The sequence below is a fragment of the Quercus robur genome, chromosome 7 (assembly GCF_932294415.1).
Source record: "Quercus robur chromosome 7, dhQueRobu3.1, whole genome shotgun sequence".
Lineage (NCBI taxonomy): Eukaryota > Viridiplantae > Streptophyta > Magnoliopsida > Fagales > Fagaceae > Quercus > Quercus robur.
The window spans coordinates 18701440-18724832 of NC_065540.1; the positions used below are offsets into that span (position 1 = coordinate 18701440).

Consider the following 23393-nt stretch of genomic DNA (forward strand, 5'->3'; position numbering starts at 1 on the left):
TAGGTTTAGTGATGGTTGCTCTATCGGCTAAAGGATCTCCAGTAATGGAAAACAAGGAGGCAGAGGCAATGGCATGTCGAAAAGCAATGGAGTTTGTGGTGGATGCAAGCTTCTCAGAGATTATTCTTGAGGGAGACAATGTAAATGTTATGAAAGCAATTTCATCCCCATCTGTCAATTTGTCTCAATTGGGTTTGATATATGAAAATATTCGATGTTCATCTCTGTTAGTTGTATTCATCATAGTGTAAACTTTGTAGCCCATTCTCTGGCTCGCTATGCTTGCCAAATAGATGATGATGTATTTTCTCAAAAAAAAAAAAGATGATGAAGTAGTATGGTTAGAAGAATCACCACTATCTACCTTAGAGGCATTGTATTTAGATTCTAGTTTTTTAAATATTGAATGAATGATGTTTGTTTTCGGCTTCAAAAAAAAAAAAAAAAATAGTAAGGGTTAAGTTGGGTTACTCGGGTTGAAAGCCTTTACCAACCCAAACATGAATCAAACTAAAAAAGAAAAAGAAAAAGAACCGAACCGAAGTTACAAAAGCAATGAATACGTGCGAAAGGAACCCATCGATGTCTGTTAAACGTGGGGCCTGGGGTGGGTGGCTAAAGGCACATTGCACACAGTGAGTGTGAGGGGGAAGTGGGGGTATATCTGTAAATAGTACGCTTGACTTATGCTTTCAGATATTCCTTCCTTCGATTCGATACCCGGTTGTATGTAATGGGTGCTCTAGACTTTACTCTTCTTGTTAATGGAAAAGGAATTGAAGTGGACACGGACACGTCTCATCAATTGAACTCTACAAACGCTGACGCAACCCAAGCAGTGCCGTCTCGACTCACTTTCCTCTTCCATTTCAAAAACAAAAGCAGTTGTCCCCGTTCCAGTTCCCATTGGTTAATGGGAACATTGAATGATCGATCAATTTTTTTTTAGTATTTATTTAGAGTTCAAATTCTCCAGAGAGAAAAAGAAAAAGAAAAAAAACAACAACAATGGCTTCTACAGATGGTCTGGTCCCAATAACCAGGGCTTATCTCGCTTCTTATTACGACAAATACCCATTTTCACCTCTCTCTGATGACGTCTCTCGCATTTCCTCTCAGATTCGTTCTTCCGCTAACGATTTGCTCAACCACCTTCCTCCCACTCAAGGTTTCATCCTCTCTCTCTCTCCTTTTTATCTATTAATTAATAACACTATAGATCGATCATTTTATGTGACGGAATTTTGATTTCCTAACATTTTTTTTTGTGTGATTCAGAATTTCAGATCTACCCCGTCAATTACTTACTAGTATTATGATGATGCCAATTGTGTTATTATTTTACGTCTCTCTCTAGCCTCCTAGTTGCTTAAAAAACTTGCAACATTGTTTTATGCCTATCTGACATGAATTTCAAAGCCGAAAAAGAGTAACAAAAGTATGCCTATAGTAGCTGCATTTCTTATTTTTTTGGTTTGTTGAATAATGATCCTCGGCCACTTCACATGGTTTGTCATTGTAATTTTAGATGAAAGCTTGTTGGTACATGAAGCAGACCGTGAGCCTCCCCATAAAATCGATGAGAACATGTGGAAGAATCGAGAACATATGGAAGAAACGCTTTTTTTACTTGAAACTTCTAATTGGCCAGCAGTGGTAAAGATACAAATCGTTGTTATGGCAGTATTTCATTCTTCATCCAATGTGCTTGTTCTATTGGCTTGAGCACATTTTTATCTTGCGTTTCTGATCTGATTGCAGCTTCAGCAGCAGTCCACACCGGATGATGTTGAGTTTGCGACTGTTTTCAGTCAGCTCAAAGATAAAATTCAAAACACTTTGAAGATTTTGGAGTTTTTCCAACATAAGAATTCTGATCGTGTGTTCGATACTGGTTACATTCTCTCTCTCTCTCTCTCTCTCTCCATTTATCTAGCACTCTTTTGTTTGTTGGCTTTGTGAGTTACTTTTACTCATTAATTCTTTGGAGATCTTTTGGTATTATTTCACGCATTTGAGTGCTTTTCAAGCTCCACCGGACACTACTTCTAACAAGTTACTTAGAGACATATATGATCCATAGTATTTTTGATAAGTAATGATATTTCATTAAAAAAAGACATGTGCAAAGATCACAATGAATTTTAAAGAACCACAAAGAATAAGTTATCATGTACAAAAGTATAGAAAATATTCAAAATCAACAATGGATTTACTATTGGTAAAACACCACACGCAGGAACTATCGAACAAAGCATCAATGTTTGCAATCAAGTCACCGAACTTTCAACATATTCAACACTATGGCAATTTTGTTCCCTTCACAAAGTCCACATCATTCATAAAGGAACTAGATTCCGAATATCTGGAAGAACATTTCCCAAATCAATTCCTCCAACCAAAGAAGATATTTATGATCTTATTCGGTAGCACTAATTGAATCCTGAAAGATCTAAAAACATTATTTTTTTACAATTCATGAGCTACAAAGCAATGTACGAATAGGTGATCCATTGTCTCTCTGCTGCGCTGACACATACAACACCATCCCACTAAAGTAAAACCTCGCTTCATGAAATTGTCACAAGTAAGAATCTTACCCCAAGTTACTGTCCATTCAAAAGATGATCCCTCTTTGGAGCCTTAACACGCCAAATACTCTTCCTTGGGAAAGAAACTGCACTGATACCACGTAAGACAACCTAGAATGAATATTTTGGTTAATGTGTTTGTATTAAGTCTTAGGTTTACTTATCAAAGAAAGAATGACCAAACATCAAACTTACTATAGCCATTCAATCTCAAACTCAATCTATAACAACTCTCTCCCCTAGTTATATTCGAGTAAAGAAGACTTAGAAAGGAAGTTACAGACTCTAATTCTCGATCATTAAAGTCTCTATGAAGTCTAACATCCTAGCTCCACACGGTCATCATCAAAAGGGTGTTACTTGGAAGGTGTGCTGCATTGCCTGATGTGGTGTATTTGGAGAGAGCGGAATGCCCAAATCTTTGAGAATTCCAAAGATCTTTGCCTAATCTTAAATTATTTTTCTTGGATTGGATGTTAGTTGTGGGTTGTCATTCTTTGTGTTCGATTTGTGGTTTGATAGATCATTGTAATTTGAGTGATTGACTGTGTTGTCCCCATTTGTATACATCCTTTATACTTGGGTGACTCTTTTGGTATTCAATAAAATTATTACTAATCAAAAAAAATCCTAGCTCCACACCTCCCCCTTTATCTGACCAATTAATGTTAAGTGAATTGCTTTTAGCATTTCTTATTGATTTGTTTGTAATTGTTTGAAGTACAGTGTTCATCATCATGAACACGGCATACTTATTCAGTAAAACTTCTATTACCTAAAAAAAAAAATATTAATGTTAAGTGAATTGATGCTTTGCTATCTAATGGGCTTAACAACTCTAGGAACAACTCCTTTAGAGGATGAGTCTCACACCATTTTTTGTGCTAAACCCATACACGATTACCATCACCGACATCAAAGGACACATAACCATCTTGTTCTAATACTTTTCCCATAGGCTACAACAATGGGTTCCTTTAACAGGTTTCAAAATACCCCCCCCCCCCCCCCCCTTTTACACTATTCCTTATCATACTTTGTAACTATTATTTGCCTCCATAAATTTTCATTTTTTTTCCTAAAGTGCGATTACCATTTTCCCATTAAGGCTTATTTTTTAATAATTAAATTTTCATTGCATGCGGGGGGGGGGGGGGGGGATTCGAACCCTAGTTCTCCTCATAAAGGAAAACAGTTGATCCCATTGAGCAACAAGGCTCTTGGATCCCTAATAAGGCCTGATTAAAGGTTCCTAACTTCTTTGGACCTTTTTTTTGGTACTAGATGAAAAGGATAACACAAGAGTTTAGTCATGGACATTGTTAATACAAGACTGAAAACAATTCGTACCTGTCCAGGTGCAGCCTAGTGGTTGGAGGCTTGGGATGAGCTGTAGAGTCATACATCCTGGGTTCGATCCCCACTAGGAGTTCCCCTGGATTACCTGATACACGATTCTAGCAGGTGGGGTCGTGTATATGTGGTTTATTCTCCATGAAGGTGGATCCAAAGGGCCCTGCCATGGTAGGGTTCCACATCATCCCAAAAAAAAAAAAAAAAGGCAAAAGCAATTCATATAGCACTTAGTAGCAAATGTGGCTATAGTCTTGGTTTAAGTGAGAATCACTCTAGGTATGACTTTGACGTTGATTTGGATTCCTCAATGCTGGAGGTTCTTTAAGTCTTCAAACATTATTGATATTTGCCAAGGGATTTTGTTATGACGCTTCCAAAAGTTTTCTATTTCCTTGCTTCCTACTAGTAGGATGATTCTATGAAATCCTTGCTCTATTGCCTTAACAAATGCTTCCCTAGCAGCTATGACTCTTGTTACTTTGCTGTTCTTATAGTTAGTGCTGTGTCAATCTATAATTTTTTCCACCTTCTTCGGATATTCCAACAGAAGCTATTCCACTCCACCTCTCTTCCTTTCTCCACGCTATATCTGGTATGAGTAAAATTTGCAATTTTCTTGGCCGTGTCCGAGAGAGAGAGAGAAGGGGGGGGGGGGGGGGGGGAGGGAGTGTTGTATTCCTCTTTGGACTTTGAGCATCAGCATAGGCCTTGTTGTACCTGTCAATCAAAGATTCAAAGTTGTAGATGTAAGTAGAGTTTCATGTGCATTCAGAGTTTTCCCTTCATAGGTCACTTGATTTCTGTGAAACCAGATGCTCCAAATGATTGTAAAGACCACTAGGAGACCAGAGCTGTGTCTTGGAGAGTTCTTTCTATCTAGTATCCATTTTGACAACCACATCTTCAGGGAAGATATTCTCCACATTTGAGGTCCTGATGGTTAAGTCTGAGCCTAACCATATGGCTCTTGAGAAGTAGCAATAAAGGAAAAGATGGTCAACTGTTTTACGTTCTTTGACAGAGTGAGTAGGAATCCGAATAGTTGATCCTCCCTCTTACGCATCAATGTTAGTTAATTTTTTTTTTCCCCTCTTTTGTTGTTACGTTCATCATTACTGATAATGTTTATAACTTAATTTCTAAGATTAGTATTACTAACTCTAGTTGAAGGCAAAATTGTAGGTATGATAGGAAAACATTAGGTGTTTTTAAAGCCAGTCAAGCTTAAGCTTTCAAAATTATGATTCAGGCTTTAGAGCCTCAAGGTATTCTGATGCTGGTTGAAGCTAATGAGTGATGAAATGTTGACTAAATTGTTCAAGTAGGACTGATGGGTATTAAAGTCATGACTCTAGTTTGATACAGTTTTTAGAAGGGATGATGGAAAACAGACTAGGACTGGGACTGTGACATCAGATGGGAGTTTAGCTTTTAACATGGAGGTCTCCTCTTGAAGCTGTTTTCTTACTTACAGGCAATGAAAACATCTAAAGAAATTAAATTTCTCCATATGGTACTCTTAAAATAGGAAAAAAGATTATGCTGGAGTTTATAGAGGATCATCTCAATGCTACTATAATGCTATACTATTTCAAATTATGCCCACCAAGAAATGCATTTTTTTTTTTATCAGTAAAGCACAACTAGCGATACACTTAGCAGCTGATTCCTAAATTGCTTCTCGATGCATATCCTTGCTGATACTCTACTAATGTGTATTGAGAGTAGTGTCTCCAGCTACTGCTGGAACATTTTATTGATTTTTTTTTTTATAAGGGATTTTTGAATGTATTTGCAGTTATGACCTATATGCCTCAAGATTTTCGGGGAACACTTATTAGACAACAGCGGGAGCGCTCAGAGAGGAATAAACAAGCAGAGGTTGATGCTTTGGTAAATTCTGGTGGAAGTATACGCGATAGATATGCTCTTTTGTGGAGGCAACAGATGGAAAGGTGAGGCCCTGCGATTTTTTTTTTTTTTTGGCAATTTTGCAAATGCTCTGAATGACCTTATGATGTAATTGTTTTTCCCCCCCAGGAGGAGACAGTTAGCTCAACTTGGTTCGGCCACGGGTGTCTACAAAACCCTTGTGAAGTACTTGGTTGGAGTTCCACAGGTTGTGTTTTTTTGGCCTTTTCCCCAAATTGAAGCCACTTATTTGGTCAGATTTGCCTAGTAGTCAACTAGTCGTAGTACTTGTTTGGGCTTGTGGCTCCAGTCCTGCTTCACTAGCAGAAGCAGGATGATTGTATACTTTACTGCCCCCTTTATGGTTCTCTCATGTAATCCTATGTACTGCTATAGCCTTTTCAAGTACTGGAGGTAGTTTAGAGCAAGTAGTTATACAGTCTAGGTCAATGACTTAATTAAGATGCATTGGGAAAAATATTTATTCTCCTTGGACTTTATTCATGTTCATGAATCAATGGTCATATTTTAATCTTTTGATTACTCATCCTTGTGCAGGTTTTGCTAGATTTTCTTCAGCAAATTAATGATGATGACGGGTATATGCCTTTTGTTTCCAGACTAGCGTGTTATTCTTCTCCTGATTTTTGTAATTTTCCATTACAATGATGATAGATATCATTATGTAAAATGGTTTAGATGATTATGTTAAATGACACTAGAATACTGAAAATTGTTCATTACTAGGCCCATGGAAGAGCAACGGCAACGTTATGGGCCGCCTTTGTACAGTCTTACAACAATGGTTATCTCTATTCGTCTCTTTCTTTTGGTATTATGGGGGCGGTTTGATGCAGGAAATTCGTGAGTATTCTGCAATCTTTGTATCCTAGTGTTAAGTATTATTGATAGCTTCTATGATTATTAGTATATTTAATTGTTTATTTTCCCTGTGAGGGGGTGATGCTTCTTTTGTTTTTTATTTTTGGCTCAACACATCTTTGGTGTATTTGTATTGAGCAGAAAGAGGCAACAGGTAGCTGTCTTGGAAAAAGCTATTGATGTCTATACATCCGAGTTTGAAAGGTTCATCAAATTTATGGGGTATTTGCTTCCTGCACTCTTGTGTGATATGTGTCTAAATTTACTTCTGTTAGTTATTAATTAATAATAGCAGTGTTTTAAGACTATTTACTTTACCTTTGAATTCTTTTTCTGTTGATAAAATTATTAGCCTATCAATGTTTGCGTTCTTAGTATGGTTTTCTGGCCTTTTTAAGTATTTGACTTTATTTATGCTTAGGATCTTGGAGTTCCAGGGATTTCTTTCTTTTAAATTTCGAGTTTAAATGACTGACTGTATGGGTTGTTCTAAATTTGGTCAATAGATTTCTTCATGTCATTAAAGCATTAGTATTTTTAGCTTCATGATGTGTTATTCTAGTATGGCCTTTTGGGCCATTATTAGTCACTTGGTCATCCTAAACATTTAAATATTCTTTCACTTGTCTGAAAAAAGCACTTTTAGAAGATGAGATATGGGCTTATCAACAATACCAATGGAGTGAGGCACATAAAACTTATGTGGCTGTGGTGATTGGGAAGGTGCAAAGCGAAGCAGAAATTCCATCCAATATTAAAGGAAAAGCAATAGATTCGAAATAGATTGCATACAAAGAGGATAGATTTTGGCTAGAATCCAACCCGTGCATGATAGTAGAGTAACAGATGTAGATTCAAAGTATAGGGCTAAAGATAACTATTTCCGAACAAGGGAAGAGGCGAATATTGTGGGAGAGAAATGAAGCAAAAAAGGCTGCATTTAAATGGGTCCCATGGGGTTTAACAAGTTGGGTTTGGACTTAGGTGAGGGGGAACCAATTGGACTTTGACTAGAAAAGAACCCAAGTAACTTTGAAATGGGTGAGAGTTCAAATCAAACAAAGGATTGGTTGAGGATCAAGGACATGTCACATGTCCACTATGTGGGTCGAGAAAATCAGTATATACTGATGACAAAGGTTGTGTCTCGTTTGTTGAAGGATCAGCATCTTGGATTATCTCATGCATTGACTATCAGGAAACAAAAGATTGAGAGGGAGATAGGCAAGGAATTGGTCTTGTACGAGGGCCTGTCTGAGATTGTTCCACTGAATTTCCTACTTGACGCTAGCTTGGGGATAAAGGACCTTTCAAGCCCGGAAGTTTCAGCATGGGTCATGAAGCACACATAGTGTTTCAGTAAATTTCTATAGGTTTTGTTGGAGGGCTTTGAGGATGAGGCTATGAGCTTGTTTGCTGCCATTGAAAATAGGTGGAGATTAAGTTGTCAATTGTTTAGCCAATAAAATGCAACAAAAGATACAGGTAAAGAAACATAGGAACTGATAAATGTCACCAAGCCATTGAAAATAGGTGGAGATAAATTTTGTCAATTGCTTAGCCAATAAAATGCAACAAAAGATGCACTACAGGTTGGCTGCTTTACGAAACCAATCATTTTTTTTCTTTTCTTGATTTTCTAGATTCTTGTAATTTTTGTCCTTGAATTGTTTGACCCCTTGTACACTCCCTGTGTACTAGGGTGTTCCTTTTTTGATATCAATAAACTTATTACTATTTACCTATAAAACAAAAGATACATTACAGGTAAAAGAACGTAGGAGCTGATAAATCTCACCAATTCAGTTAATTGCAAGGTAGTGAGGGGGAATATAGGGGTAATACAACAAGAAAAGGTAGGGGTTTGTTTTTGAAGTAATCATGCAGCTCAAATTGATATCTTGAAGGGGGGAAGAAGCTGAGGGTTGGAATTTAGATGTGGTATGTTTGCAGGGAACCATTTTGTGAGATATCTTTTTTTTTCCCCCATTAGATAAGTGAGTCAACTTTATTAATCTATAAAAATACAAGAAAATATAAGCAGCACCCAGTACACAGGAAGTGTACTAGCAGTGCAGGAAAATTAAAGAAAATTACAGAAATCAAGAAAGTCTATGAAACTTGGGAATGAATGAGATATATCTCGGGAGTCAGTTTGTGAATTGTTTACATTTGCTCTGAATTGGAGCTCCAGGGGGCGTTTTGCTATTATGGGATAAAAGAGCAATAATCAAAATAAATGAAGCAATGGATGAACATCTTTTTAATAAGTAAATTCATTAAAGAAGTTCAAAAGGCTCTGCCCAAGTACACAGTATGCGTACAACATGTACACAAAAATTAAACACTAAAAGTACATTGATCAAGAAAGTCAGGCAAAATAGCAAAAGAAAATAAACCCAAAGCATTATACACTCAAACAAAGTCTTGAGGAATAAAAGCTTACCAATGAACATTCAGTTTCCTGCAGGTTCAAGAATATAGTAGATAGTTTTGTTTGGCTTTTTTCGGGTGTCTACAATCCTATGTATACTCTAAAAGAATTCACCTATGGGAGGAATTGGTAGTGGTGTACATTATAGGTAGACCCATGGTGTATAGGCAGAGATTTCAATGTTACCAGCTTTTGGAGTGGGAGTGGATATTAGTAGGGCAACTTCAGCAATGAGGGGATTTTTTTGATTTCATTTTAGAGCTTGAGTTGGTGTGGATATTCAATTGGAAGAGGGCACTCATACACGGTCCAACAACCATGATCACCTGTCCATTAAGGATCAATGGATTCTTGCTTTCATAAAATTGGGAGGAGCATTTTAGCAGTTCAAATCAGCAAATTCTCCCTTGGTTATTGTCTGACCACTTCCCTATTGTCCTTGACATTGATGACATAACAGTGGTTGAAGAGTAAGGGTTTTTGAAAAAGTTGGGAGAGTGGTGGAACAACTATCAGTTTAATGGTTCATCTAGTTTTGTATTAATCAACAAACTCAAATTATTGAAAAATGATTTGATGAAGAGGAACAAGGAGGTATTTGTAGAGGAAAGGAAGAAAAGCCTAGTAGAGGTGATTTGGATATCAGAAAATGTAGAGGAATAGCAGCAGTGGTCATTCGATGAGAGAATGAGAAGGGAGAGCATTAGATTGGAATTGGAAAAGGTTATGCTTATAGAAGAGACACGCTAGAGGCAAAATATCCAGGCTTATGGTTAAGGGGAAGAGATAAAATACGACTTTTTATGGTGTTTTGTCTGTTTGGGGGAAGGAGATAAAAATATGCTAGAGGCAAAATTGGAATTGTGACTCTGCATGATCTGGTGTTTTGTCTGTTTGGAGTGCACTGGCTAATATGGAAGAAGTTGGTGGAGTTGTTGAGTGTTGGAAGGAGGGATTTGCTAACCATCATTCTGTTGATGTATGGGGAGCCATGCCTCATTGTGTTATGTGGACCATTTGGAGGGAGAGAGATCTTTGGACTTTTGATGGGATTGAGCAATCGTCAGCTAAAATTGTATCTTTTGCCATCTATGTTTGATTGGTTGTGCGCTTTAAGTCGCCAATCTTTTTCTACCTTAGAGGAAACCTTTATTTTATTTAATTTTTAATTTTTAAATTTAATTAATTTTTCCACCTTATAGGAATTCTTGGATTTATGCAGTTTTAGTTGAAGATTTGTTGTATCCTTAGTAATCTGCCTGTGTACCTGGGGATAGTTTTCTTTTAATTTTCAGTAAAGCATTATTACTAATTAAAAAGAAGAAGAAGATGATTCTTGCAAAGTTAGATAAGCCTTTTTTTTTTTATTGGGCACAATTGTTTCTTTGACTGTGTTATTGCTAGGTTTAGCTAGTTATGTATTAATTGCATTTATGTTTTTATCAGTGAGGTCTTTGCAAATTCTCCCTTCTTAGTATCAGCAGAGGTTGCCGGTGCATTAGAAGCAGGGTAAGTTCTTCAAGCTTTCAGGTTACATGTGTGCTGGTACCAGCTTGCAATCTAAAGTCGTGTTATTTTGTTCTGTTCAGGAAAGGCGATGACTACAAAGAAATAAGTGTTCCAGCTGGAAGAACTCATGAGGTTTGTTTTCAAATTGTGAACTCTTTTATGAAGAGGTTATGTAGAAAGATATTTACGGTTCCTTTTTATATATTTGAGGTACTCTAACCTTTTGAGAGAGTCAATATATATAGCCCCTCAAGTTGCTCATGATTGAGCACCGGAAGGGTTGGAGTTCGATAATTTTTAGTCCACAATATTATGAATTGAAAATTTTATTTCATATCCACAAAACATTAAAATATTAGTAGAAATCACGAGCCATAATGTACAGTTTTATTCAATAAAGTTTTCTATCACCTGTCAATACAAAACACTAGTTCTCAAATAGAATATTAGTCAATACACTACATTAGCTCTTGAATAGAATAAAAATAACAAATAAGAATTGGTATGACAAATGATGTGGACACATTCCTTTGAAGGATTTGTACCCCGATCTGTTTGCATTCTGCGGATGGGGAGGTTTTAGTCTTTACTGTGTTGGATTATCTACAAGGTGGTTGGGAGTTAGAATTTGCAGTTCCACAGAGATTTTCATTATTGGGAGCTGGAGTTTGTGTATTTGTTTTTTTATCATATTTATTCTTAGGTGCCTAGGGGGGAGGGGGGGTGATAATTGACAAGATGAGATAGTTTTTGACTAGAAGTGCCGCAAATCATCTTTTGCTCCATTGTGATATTGCTAATATTTTGTGGAGTGAAGTTTTTAAAATGTTTAGGATTCAATGGGTGATGCATTCGACAATTGTAACTCTATTATTTGGTTGGAGAAAATGGTTTGGGAAACATACCTCTGATGTGTGGAATCTAGTGCCTGCCTATTTGATGTAGTTAATATGGAAGGAATGGAATAGTCGTGTTTTTTGAGGATGTGGAGATATCTCTTGATCAGTTGGAGCCCTTGTTGTTTCAAACCTTGTTTGATTGCTCTTGGGCTGGCTTTTATGCATTGTACTTCCATTGTTGAGTCCCTATATTCTCTTTAGATATTTTGTAATTTTAAGGTACTTTGTGTTTATCAACATGAAGATGAAGCTTTCTTTGATTGATTAAAATTCATTATTACTTACTAAAAAAAAAAATCCTGAGAGAAAGAAAAGTGCAGAGAAGAGAGAGAATCAGAGAAAATAAAAAAAAGCTAGCCAAGGGTCGCCATTGCTGGTCAAAGATGAGTTGTGATGGGCTGCTGATGCTAGCCAGTCACTGATCTAAGGTTGGAAATTTTTGGCCCATGAGAGAGAGAGAGAGCTTGAAGCTGAGAAGAAAAAATCTGATATGTGTCTAACCTTAGATCAGTGGTGCAAATCTGTCTTTTTTTGCATGCCTGTGTCTGATCCAAGTCTGCATATTGGCTTGGACATGGACAGGTCACTAGATTTCACCTTTATGTGCTTCCCTGCTCAGCAAATTTCTCCTCATTGTTACCAACTTTAGCTTCCTATGGAAATGGCACTAAATCTAGAATGTGTTTTGGCTTGAGTTGGGATCAAGTGGTCTCAACATTTCACTAATCATGCCAAAACCGTATTCTAAAACCTTTAGAACTTTCCTTTCCTCTTTTGTTGCACCAAGTTAGATCAGTTTGTATGTGTATATTGGAAGATGGCTGGGTTGGGTTCTGTGACCTTCCTTATATCATCTCTATGTTATTCCATGTCTCTTATTTAATTACATATGCTGTTTCCTAATCTTTGGCATTTTATACTATCACTCCCTTTATAGGTTTCTTTGATAGTGGACTCGGTGAACTCATATATTGCTTGGGATTTCTCTTTGGTGCAAGGCAAGATGAACATGGTATTTTTTTCTTAAATGTTGATTGTCGTGTTTACTTGATTCTATCATCTTCCTTCTTTTTGTAAATTGTGATATGCTATTTGAACTTAGTATCTTTTCCTGTTACTTTCTCTCGATTCTTAAAATTGTAGAGCAGAAGGGGTGCACACAGTGCATGCTTCTTATATCTTGTTATCTTTGCATCTCTTTTAGTCACCTCACTGCGGTTACTATGTTGAGTTTGATTGGTTATGGAGATTATTCAAGAGACTGGTGGATGAATTGAGAGGTTTAGATTGTATGAATCTACCTAGTTTTATTCTATTGGGAAGAAGTGCTGTACCATTTCATTTTTTTGAAGAATATATGGTACACCAAAATGTTGAGTTGGCTTAATGAAATTAGATAGATCTTATCAAATGAAAAAAAGAAAAAAGAAATGAGATAGATCTTGAATATATTAGCTTGTACTAAGTTTGAAGATAACTCTAACTAAGTGTCTTAAATCAAAAGTGTTAATATAATATAGAGTTGGAAAATTAATTGGGTCAATTGTACTTCTAGATTGTTGTCTCAAATCTCAATGTATGCCAGCATGATCATTTAAACAAAATTATACAATTAACAACACCCACGTTGAGGAAATTGTTAACTATCTCTCTGTTCTTTATTATGTATTTAAATTTCTAATTTTATTTGCTAGTTTTGAGACACCTAATCCAACCTCATCCCAATTTTTTTTACCACTAAAATGTATACCCCCCAGGGTACTTTGTTCAATTTCTTTTTCCTTTTTCTTTGATAATTGTCATACTTGGACCCAAACCTAATGCCTCTCGATGCTGACTTCTCTTCCTTCTTCATCATAAACTCTCATTGCATTCTAGAATCTAGATGTCAAAATCAAGTTGGTATTTAAGCAATAAACGGTCTTGAACAAATAGCATAATTGTTGTATGTTGTAGGGACATACAGTTGAATGATAATGTTGTTACTTTTAGGTTCTTAATTAAGATCATTGTAGTTGCAGAAATTTTCATTTGACAAATGCACATGCGTGCATGTGTGTGTACTGAAAGGAGGGTTGTAGGACTACATGATGCAAGAAGTTGTAATCCTTTTAGAAAATGGATGGGCATTTGCATTGTTCATGTCTTACAAAGTGACTTATTCATCAAAAGCTAAAATACTAACAAGAAGCTACCCGACATTATGCCCTTTGAGCGAAAAAAAGAAAAGAAAAAGAAGATAAAGTTTTCTCAATGAGTTGACTGGTATTCTTGTGGTATGGTCTATTTGTTATCTCTTCTTCTTTTTGAATAGTAAAAGGCAAAGAGGGGTGCAACCCATGTACACAGGATTTTTTGTAATCTATTCCGTAAAAAACTAATCAATTCATCCATGCAAATGGTGTGGTTGTGGTTTGAGCATAGTGTGTATGTGTGTGGATATCCTGTTAAATTAATGCCTCTGCCGGATTTCTTTTGTATTCCCATATCTTAGAGTCAGTTACTAGAAAGGTAGTTTTAGCATGTGACAAAATTACAAGTCAGAATAATAGTTTTGATCCACTTTTTATACTTCCAAAATAACCCTATTATCTAATTGGAGGTGACTTAATAAAAATTCATAATAATGAGAATACAAAGTAAATTGAATAATCTAACCCCCCCCCCCCCCCCCCCCCCACCTCTCCAAAAAAAAGGACCAGTGTACCTCCAATTTCACTTCGTAGATTTAGTTTTTAATTAAGAGATAAACCAATTAAGATTGAGAGAGAGCCTTTGAGCACATGTGTAGAGTGTGTGCAAGGAGGCGGCTAGTACTAATTATTATTATTTTGATAGGTAATAATACTTTTATTGAAAACACTGAACATCATGTTCATGATAGTGAACACTCTAATGAAGGAGCAAATACAACCAAATCAAGAGCAAAAAGAAAGAGAGTAAAAAATCAGAAATTGAAATACAGCTTGTACAACCCCAAATAAAAGTCCACAGAAACAAAGAACTGAAAAGAAGAGTCTTTAAGAGGTCCAAAGGTCTCTCATTGTCTTCAAAAATGCGAGTATTACACTCTTGCCAAACAATCCACATTAAACATGCTGGGACCATATTCCATATTGTTGATAAGTGCTTATCAAACCAATTTCTCTAGGCAAAGAGAAGAGAGCTAACTAACTTCGGCATTACCCACTGAATCCCAAACACTTCGAAAGTTGCACACCATAAGGCATGAGAAAACTTTCAATGAAGTAGTGATGATCCAGATTCCCCATCACAAAAGTATAAGAAGCATCTATTAACCAGGGACTGACCTCTCTTAATAGAATTATCAATGGTGAGTATCCCATCCCTAGTTGCTGTCCATAAAAAGAAAGACACCCGTTTAGGCACCTTTACACACCAAGTACTGATTAACCAGTGTACAAATTTTAATTATGAATTTGAAAGTGATTTCTTATATCCACTTAAGCAGACGACACAAGCATGTTATATAAACACTTTTTTTTTTTGTATGTACCACATACCTAATTTGAACCTTTCATCTATTATTATAAAACATGTATTAAATAACGCAATATCCTATGTATGATTAAGATTAGGTAGGTATGGGTCATACCAAAAAAATAGAAGTCTACTGCCTATATTTGACCTGGATTTATGGCATTATAAATCATTGATTGAGGAATTTTTGCTGATATTGGTGCTTTGAGGGAACAAAGGAAGGTGCTCTCTCTCTCTCTAAATTTTAGTGTTGTCTTTATGTCAGCATTTTGTTTAATTGTTTTTGTCCTGCATTGCTGAGTATTATCCATGTATTGAATTTTGATGTAGTAAAGACGTTAATATCAGTATCTGATTGTTAATTGTTGATGTGGTCAATGTAATATGGCTTGTTTATAAAAAATGTTTGACATTACAGTTATCAGATCATTCCCATCATTGTTGATTTTTATGTTGTTGTTTTCAGGATATCGGATTTAGTGTGGAGTTTACAAATTCTTCTGGAGAAAAAAGTGTAAGTTGAACTGTTGAACTATCATAGCTTGTTAATTAATATACCATGTTGTGAATAAATTTTCCTACTCCCACTCCTATAGTATATTTTGTTTTGTTCCTCTCCCTTCTTTTTTCTTTTCTTTCTTTTTAACTGTAATTATTTACTTATCGTATTTTACATTGTGTCATTGATGAATGTCCAACAGTTGATATTACCTTACCGGCGCTATGAGTCTGACCAAGTGAGTTTACCCTTTCGCTATGCATCTTAGTCTTAACATGGCTTAGAATATAATGATAGTAATTCTCTCCAAATTCATATTCTTGCAGGGAAACTTCTGCACGTGTATGGTGGGAAACTATAAATTGAGTTGGGACAACTCATATTCAACCTTTTTTAAGAAGGTAAGCAGGCCTGTTTTACTGCTTCCCTAATAGGAGTTGCTTTGCTTTAGGATATTTTCTGTGTACTGGAGCATTGTCCTCTTTTTAATGAAACGATCATATACCTATAAAAAAAATGTATGCTGCTTCCATAGATTTTTTTGGTCTCCCCACTTGAGTTGCTACTTCGTATCATACGTAGCTATGAAGCTTTGGGTATTACGAACTACGAAGTAGTGATAATACACATTTTCTTACCATTTAGTTCACTGAAAGATGTATTTTCCATTAAAGCATAAATTTTACTTGCCATTTTTGACAACTCTAAGCTTTACCTGGCACTAACACACTTCTAGTTGTTGACAGCATTTCTGCAATATACCACCGGGATTCATTTCATTTTGCACTGATCGTAGGAAAGTTCATTTGAGTTATTTTGACATCTAATTCTACCACCTGCCTTAAGAGCATTAAAAAAAAAAAAAAAACTTTTTCTCCCTGCTCAATTTTTTGGCAGTTCTTCTCTTAAGTTAGTTGTCAAGGTTTAAAAATAAACATAAAACTCACTTTTTTGAGTCCCCCCCCCCCCCCCCCCCCCCACACACACACACACACACACACACACACACACACACACACACATATTTCATGGTTCGGAATGAATATTATAAATCTGAAAGTATATATAATTCCATTTCAACTAAAATTTTAAAAGACATGGCACCGTGTACATGGTTAAATACAATAAATAAAACAAAGAGTGTAGAGTCGCAATATATTTCTTAATAAATTTCACAACTGTTTGTCTAAGGTGGTAAATTGTTAGTGGTGGATAATAAAGTAGTGTTAGTGAGGGGGCATATGAGAATTTGTAATAACCTGCCAACTTATCAATTGTGAAATTTGTTGTGTTTATAGCATTTCTCTAAATTAAATCTTCCTCTGGGATAACCTTTAGCTGTTTTCACTCCAAAAGCTTGAGTCCATTTGAGTTGGAGGAATGTTCGCATATGGGTTTTGGCATGTACTTGATGTCATGAGTTTTTGACATTTATTTAATTTTATCTTGATAGTGTATTTATTATTCTGTTACATAGATGCTTCGCTACAAGGTGGATTGCATACCTCCAGTCGTAGAGCCAGTGCAGTCTGTGACTGAAGAGTGAGGATGAGAGGATCTCTCCTTGGATGTATTATTACCCTTCATTAATGATGCTTAATGATTTCTGTCATTCATCTGTATTATTTTTTATTTAAAATACCTCTTTTCATTGCATCTCCTGAGGATTGTTCTTACTCAGTTCCATCATCAGGATTTGCTACAATTGTTTCAGCGAAGAATCTTGTAATGTTTGTATATTATCGGGTAAGCTGACAAAGTTGATTCTTAAATACTAAATGATGATGTCATGTTCTAAGAGCACCCAAGAAATAACTATTTACTGAGGCGCTATACAATTTTTTATGCAGCACAAAATGTTGGTTTTATATATTTGTTATAGAATACGACTTTAGGTTTCCAGATAGATTTTGATCAATAGTTATTCATTAAAAAAGAAAAAAAAAAGTTTAGGTCTGGTCTAAGGCATGGTAGCTTGCTCGCCATGTATTTTATTAGGCTTCTCAGGTTGGCACGGACCTGTAAATTAATGCCTGAGAAATCGCTCTTAATCCTGTTAGTGTCTCTCATTATCATACAGATGTTTGAAGACATTGATACTTGTTGATTGCCATGTCCTGAAGATGAGGTGGTATCTTGTGTCGCTGTTAAATACAACATTCCTCTTAGATAGATGGAGGTTGATACCACGCCATGTGCTCTTCTTCTACGCAAGGAGGATGTAGCTGTAGTACATGATACCACTTTCCCTGAATACACTGCTACTCATCGAGTGCTGTGGCATATTGTTTTGTATTTTTTTGCATTGATTTTCATTGCTTTGTTAAGTTAAACCCTCAAAACAACACTTTTCCTCCGAAGTCAAAATCCTTTCTGCTACCAAAAAAAAGATCCTATAGTTTTAGAATGAACCCTTGGAGATGCAACTGTAACAACGGCATTTTTTTGGCTACTGAACATGGTAACGAGAAGGCCTTATATTAAGATGGTGAAGACCTACAAATTTCTCACGTCTGTTGAGTCTAGTGGACAGTCGTGATCAATTTCCAGCAAAAGACACCCGTGGTTAAACATCAATAAGTTACAATAAACAAAGTTAAAGACTACAAACGTAGTAATTCAGCAGGGGAAAAAATAAGGACTACAAACATTAAGATAAATGCCCTAAAAATATAAAATTTTAGTAGTGTTTAATTTGACAGGTCAAGTAAAGTCATACGCACGTTTGGCAGAGTCAAGAGTGTTGGACAGGAGCATGGCAATTGTCATGGGCCCAACTCCTCCAGGCACAGGGGTAATTAAGGATGCTACCCTCACTGCTTCTTCATAGAAAACATCTCCTCTGAGACGGTAACCGTGCTCACAGCTAGGGTCCTGCCCAATTCATAATCCTATCTTTAAATCTGAAAAATATTGTTTTAACTTATGGCAAACGCACCCCTATAATAGGATGGCATAATCGTTACCAACAAACCCGCGATCAAATGGCACCTTTACTAAGGATGGGTTTAAAGAGATGGAGAGAGCTACTCCAGTTGAGTAAAAGTGTAAAACCACAGGCCTACATGGCAACCGATGGACAAAGAAATAAAACAACATCAACAACAAAGCCTCGGTCCCAAATTCTTGGCTGTGTTTTAATTTTTCTACTTCTCCCTTTTTGTGATCTATTGGTTGCCACGTAGGCCTGTGGTTTTACTCAACTAGAGTAGACTTCATATCCATTTTGCACAAAATGCCACTAGTCTGGCAATGATAGACAGAAGTGACCAAAAATAGGCAAAATAAATGAGAAGTCTGATAGTTACCTCAATTGGATTTGTCCCCACATCTATAACAATTGCACCAGGCTTTAGCCAATTGCCACGAACCAGGTTAGGCACTCCTGCAGCTGCAATCACAATGTCAGCTTCACAGGTGATCTGTTCTGGATTCTTGGTAAATGCATGTATGATGCTGACAGTCGCATGATGCCTCTGCGAAACAAATTGAACACTACTTAAAATCTAGGAGGAGAACCACTGTATGCAGTAAATTGTTAAAAAATGGGTGTCACCTGCAATAGCAAGGATGTAGGCAATCCAACTATGTTACTTCTTCCAATCACCACAGCTCTCTTCCCCATGATTTCCACACCAGACCTGATCAATAACTCAATGCAACCCTTTGGAGTGCATGGAATGAACAAAGGCTCCCTTCCTCTCAGGGCAAGATTTCCCATATTTAGTGGATGAAAGCCATCCACATCTTTTTCTAGGCTCAGCACATCCAAAATTTTTGCCTCATCCAAATGCTGTCCCAGACATATTGTTGTAAGTTATCCATACAACACCAGCAAGTTCTGAAATCATGTATATAGACCTCAAATACTTAATTGCTAATAATGTACAGCTACGAGCTAACGATACCGACCAAGTATCCAGACATTGTATATGATTTCAAATCTGATCATGCCCCATCAAAGATTAGAAATTTTTAGCATATAATCCACGAATATTGGGTCTTGATGATCATTTACTACATTTTCAAAGGATTAAGGAGATCTTTTAAAATTTCAACCATATGATATCACTAGTCCAAAATCACTGCCAATTGGGTTCACAACAGGGCAGATTCTATGGTAGATTCAGATGAGAAGGAAAACGCAAAATTCTAGCCAAAGCATTCTTAAACATGCTCATAAAATGCTTAGACTTCGCCATTAGGTCTACAAATCCCATAAACAGGGAAGCTAGGAATGGACAATCTTCTAAAAATTTGAGATATTCACATTGTTAGCATTCAGATCAGCTAAAGGTCAAGGTTAAGAAGTTATGACACAGTTTAAGAAATTACTTGTGGAAGAGGAAGTTGCACAAGAATACCATGAACTGATGGATCCTCGTTGAATCTTGACAAAGCATTAAGAACTTTGTCTTCTTTACAATGGTCAGGCAGTTCAGTCATCATTGACTTGATTCCAGCTTCTTCACAAGCTTTTATCTTGTTGCGGACATAAGTTTGTGAGTCCCTTCTTTGGCCCACCATAATGACAGCCAATCCAGGAACCTTTCCAATGGATTCCTTCATCCTCTTGACCTCAAAAGCTATTCTTGACATAATTTCCTCTGCCATTGACTTTCCATCAATTATTGCAGCATTCTGCTCATTGGCTGTGGTGAATGTCATGTATCAAACCACAGATCTTAAGCATACAAAGAAGAAGGATAACAAGAACCCTCAGAATAAAGATTGCAAAAAGAGAGAGGAAATCCAAATGATCAAATTTAGAAATCAAACCAAGCTCAGTAGCAGTCCAGAACCTAGGACTGACTGAAAATGATAAACAGGATGTGAATAATATCCCATACCAATAGAATGGGGAATCAGACGACAGATTTATTTATTTTGGCTCGATAAGGTCATTCGGTGAAGAAGATATAATAGGCAAGAAAAAAGATTATTAGAACCCCAAATTCAATCAACCTTAAATTGAATCCAACAGGTTTTAACGAAAATATGATACAAGTAAACCACTTTGTGAATAAAATCAATGAACTCAAGAACAAGCTCAAAGATAGCCAGCACCAAACATGTAGTTACTGCTACGTCTATAGCATGATTAGACAGGAAATATCTTTTTTGCAACTCCAAATAAAGTCCTTTTCTTTACCCTATTAACCCCTAAAACCCAATACTGCCTAGTCACATAAAATTATAGGGACTTTACTACATAACCAACTAGCGAAAAGAGAGAGAGAGAGAGAGAGAGAGAGACCTAAAAAAAAAAGGAGAAGCATGTCAATGTAGAACTAGAAAAACAGACATTATTGAAGCTGTCGCTGATGACAATGACCAAAATAAATAGCACTCATTCCTTTTTTGGAGAAGTAAAGAACTTCATTAAAAAATAGATGTGAAGATACAACAAAAAAACAAGGCACACAGGTAGTGTGCTATAGTTTAGCAAAAAAGTCTAAACTAACTAGTAGTGAAGGTAAAAAAAATCAAGTAAATCATGCAAAATATTAAAGGTAGAAACACTTGAAGCATATGCCCACTCAAACAGAGTTTAAAAGAAAAAAGCTTCAAATCATGAATTGATCTTTCATTCTCTTCAAAAGTATGTGCATTTCTTTCCCTCCAAATACCCCACATTAGACAATGAGGGATCATACTCCAAATCACCACAGCTCAGTGTTTGTTGAACTTACCTGAACAACTAGCTAGAACTCCACTACACCACGTGGCATGACCTAATGAACCCCATATATGAATACATCATATTTCATAACTCTCGAGCTACAGGGCAATGTGGGAGTAAGTGATCAATGGCTTCCCATTCTGCTTACACATACAACACCAATCCACAACAACCACTTGCCGCCTCCACAAATTATCAACAGTTAAATATTTCCTCAATGCTGTTGTCCAAATGAAGAAAATCACCTTTGTAGGCACTTTCAGATATAAAACAAATTATATTTTCTCTTTTGATTGGTAAGTTACACAAGCAGTGAGTTCACCCGCTGACTATTTTTTTGGGAGACAGATACCATTTGAGCGAGAACTCATTCATTGGCAACATTTTGTGTGAAACTAGTCACAAATTTGCTTCAAAGCTCAACATTGAGATTCTGTGCAATAGAAGTGATAGAGTTATATCAAATACAACTAGTGTTGTTATAAGAGTGCTTAAAGCTCAAAGCTTGAAGCCCCAAGGTTTGAGAGCTTCACATGGCCAAAAAAAAGGCTCATTTGATGAAGCGCACTTTAGGCACACTTTTTTGGCGCTTTTTGAAGAAGCACAAAGCATGCCTAGGTGCGTTTTTTTATTTTATTGCTAAAAAAGATATGAATCATCAAAATTAATTGCTTGATCATAAGAAATGACATGGACCAATGATTTACTATACAAACACTATTCTTAAGGTGTATTACACAAACATTTATTTATTTACATGTCAAAAGATATGAACAAAATTAATTTACTATTCTTGTGCCCTTTGGTCTCTAATTTTTAGATGTTGATTGATCCATATACACCATTCAATCATAACCATCATGATTATGTATTTTTATGAAACACGAGAATTATATAAAATGTTATGTTTAAACTTTCTACAACTTGATTATTTTGATATTGTCCATTGATAATTGTTTTCAATCAACTATATAAAAGTTCTAAGAATTGAAATAACTTAAGTAAAATTTGAACTTACAAACATTATACAATTGTTCTTACCTAATAGGTAAAATATACAAATTTTGAGTATTTATATTATTTTATTAAATGTTACATATATTTCTATTATAGGTTAATAGATATTATATTTGAAATATATGTGATTTACTTCAATCAGGTGCACGCTTGTGCTTTGTGTCTAGGCTTCAAGAGGCCTATGCGCTAAAGTGCGCTTGACGCTTTTACCAACATTGAATATGATAATTTCTACAAAACAAAAGGTAACTTTTTCAATCAAAATTCAAAAGAATAAATTTGTTTCCAGGGCAGTTCATAAGACCAGACTACCAAAAGTCATTTACATTGAATCTGATACATGACTATCAACTTTGATGCTATACCACAATGCTGAAATCAGAGCAATCAAATTGATGGGTAAAAGAAGTACTTACAGCATTTATGAGCGGAAGTAAAGTCATGGGGGTTGGGATTAGAAGCCCAAATATCAGGGAGGTCTAATGAGACAAGAGATGGAGATATCAGAATTGGGCAGTTTTCATCCTTTAAGGCATGAACAGCCCTTGCTGCTGTTGATGGCATTCTCATTCCTCCTACTCTCTTCTTCTGCCATGCCAATGCCACTGCCACCCTTAGCATCTTTCTCTTCCTTTTCCTAGTACTACATCATTTCAACATAGTACAAGCAACTGCTATACTGAATTTTTGTGTCAAGTTTTGGCACCGAGGAACAAAACAATCACAGATAAAGAAAAGAAAAAATATGTGAAATTTAAAGTAACCATCTTAATTGCATACATAACTTAAATGTTGAATTGGGTCTTTTGAATATTGATTTTATCAAAAGCGAAAGAAGCAACAAAAGTCTACCAAATAATAATAATAATAGTTTAATTAAATTAGCAACAGAAATGAGATTGACCTGACAAAGAGAACAAGAAATTTGGCGAGAGCTTGAGGAATGAGAAGATATAATACCAGCCCAGTATGTGGGCGATTGCAGTCTGCAACAAAAAAGAAAAAAAAGAAGCAGCAGCAGCCGGCAACTAAAAGCTATGCACAAGCTCAAGCTCTCGAAGGATCAGGTTGCAATGCAAGCGTGTGGAACACTTATTCAGCTTCACTACTA

At 36.1% G+C, this 23393-nt stretch overlaps 2 protein-coding genes across 6 annotated transcripts; one reads left to right on the forward strand and one right to left on the reverse strand.

Moving 5' to 3' along the window:
- Window positions 1–748: 748 nt before the first annotated feature.
- On the forward strand, window positions 749–17385 carry LOC126692628 (uncharacterized). 2 transcript variants are annotated; one of them, XM_050388297.1, is made up of 15 exons: window positions 752–1168; window positions 1529–1656; window positions 1762–1894; window positions 5746–5902; window positions 5988–6066; window positions 6417–6457; window positions 6606–6722; window positions 6882–6962; window positions 10621–10683; window positions 10764–10815; window positions 12520–12594; window positions 15550–15597; window positions 15785–15820; window positions 15909–15983; window positions 17060–17385. In XM_050388297.1, exons 1-15 carry the CDS (start codon window positions 1009–1011, stop codon window positions 17126–17128), a joined length of 1314 nt encoding a protein of 437 aa, XP_050244254.1. In that variant the 5' UTR covers window positions 752–1008; the 3' UTR covers window positions 17129–17385. The 2 variants fall into 2 exon arrangements, with proteins under 2 accessions (XP_050244255.1, XP_050244254.1); XM_050388298.1 differs by lacking the exons at window positions 1529–1656; window positions 1762–1894 and having other exon boundaries at window positions 749–1168.
- Window positions 17386–18148: 763 nt separating this feature from the next.
- On the reverse strand, window positions 18149–23393 carry LOC126692629 (bifunctional protein FolD 1, mitochondrial). 4 transcript variants are annotated; one of them, XM_050388301.1, is made up of 6 exons: window positions 23187–23393; window positions 22699–22925; window positions 19918–20234; window positions 19139–19375; window positions 18891–19058; window positions 18149–18456 (listed from the first exon to the last, which is right to left on the reverse strand). In XM_050388301.1, the coding sequence occupies exons 2-6, from the start codon at window positions 22901–22903 to the stop codon at window positions 18286–18288; spliced, it is 1098 nt and encodes a 365-aa protein (XP_050244258.1). In that variant the 5' UTR covers window positions 22904–22925; window positions 23187–23393; the 3' UTR covers window positions 18149–18285. The 4 variants fall into 4 exon arrangements, with proteins under 4 accessions (XP_050244258.1, XP_050244257.1, XP_050244256.1 ...); XM_050388300.1 differs by having other exon boundaries at window positions 22699–22953; window positions 23187–23392; XM_050388299.1 differs by having other exon boundaries at window positions 22699–22961; window positions 23187–23391.

What these genes read in the sequence shown, in the direction of transcription:
- LOC126692629 (XM_050388301.1), bottom strand. Translation starts at nt 22,903, where the DNA reads ATGCTAAGGGTGGCAGTGGCATTGGCATGGCAGAAGAAGAGAGTAGGA. An exon ending in TACTTCCGCTCATAAATGCT is followed by an intron (nt 20,235 to 22,698) that starts GTAAGTACTTCT and finishes CATTCACCACAG; the next exon opens with CCAATGAGCAGAATGCTGCA. An exon ending in TGCAACTTCCTCTTCCACAA is followed by an intron (nt 19,376 to 19,917) that starts GTAATTTCTTAA and finishes TGTCTGGGACAG; the next exon opens with CATTTGGATGAGGCAAAAAT.
- LOC126692628 (XM_050388297.1), top strand. Translation starts at nt 1,009, where the DNA reads ATGGCTTCTACAGATGGTCTGGTCCCAATAACCAGGGCTTATCTCGCT. An exon ending in CCACCTTCCTCCCACTCAAG is followed by an intron (nt 1,169 to 1,528) that starts GTTTCATCCTCT and finishes TTGTAATTTTAG; the next exon opens with ATGAAAGCTTGTTGGTACAT. An exon ending in CAAATTAATGATGATGACGG is followed by an intron (nt 6,458 to 6,605) that starts GTATATGCCTTT and finishes GTTCATTACTAG; the next exon opens with GCCCATGGAAGAGCAACGGC.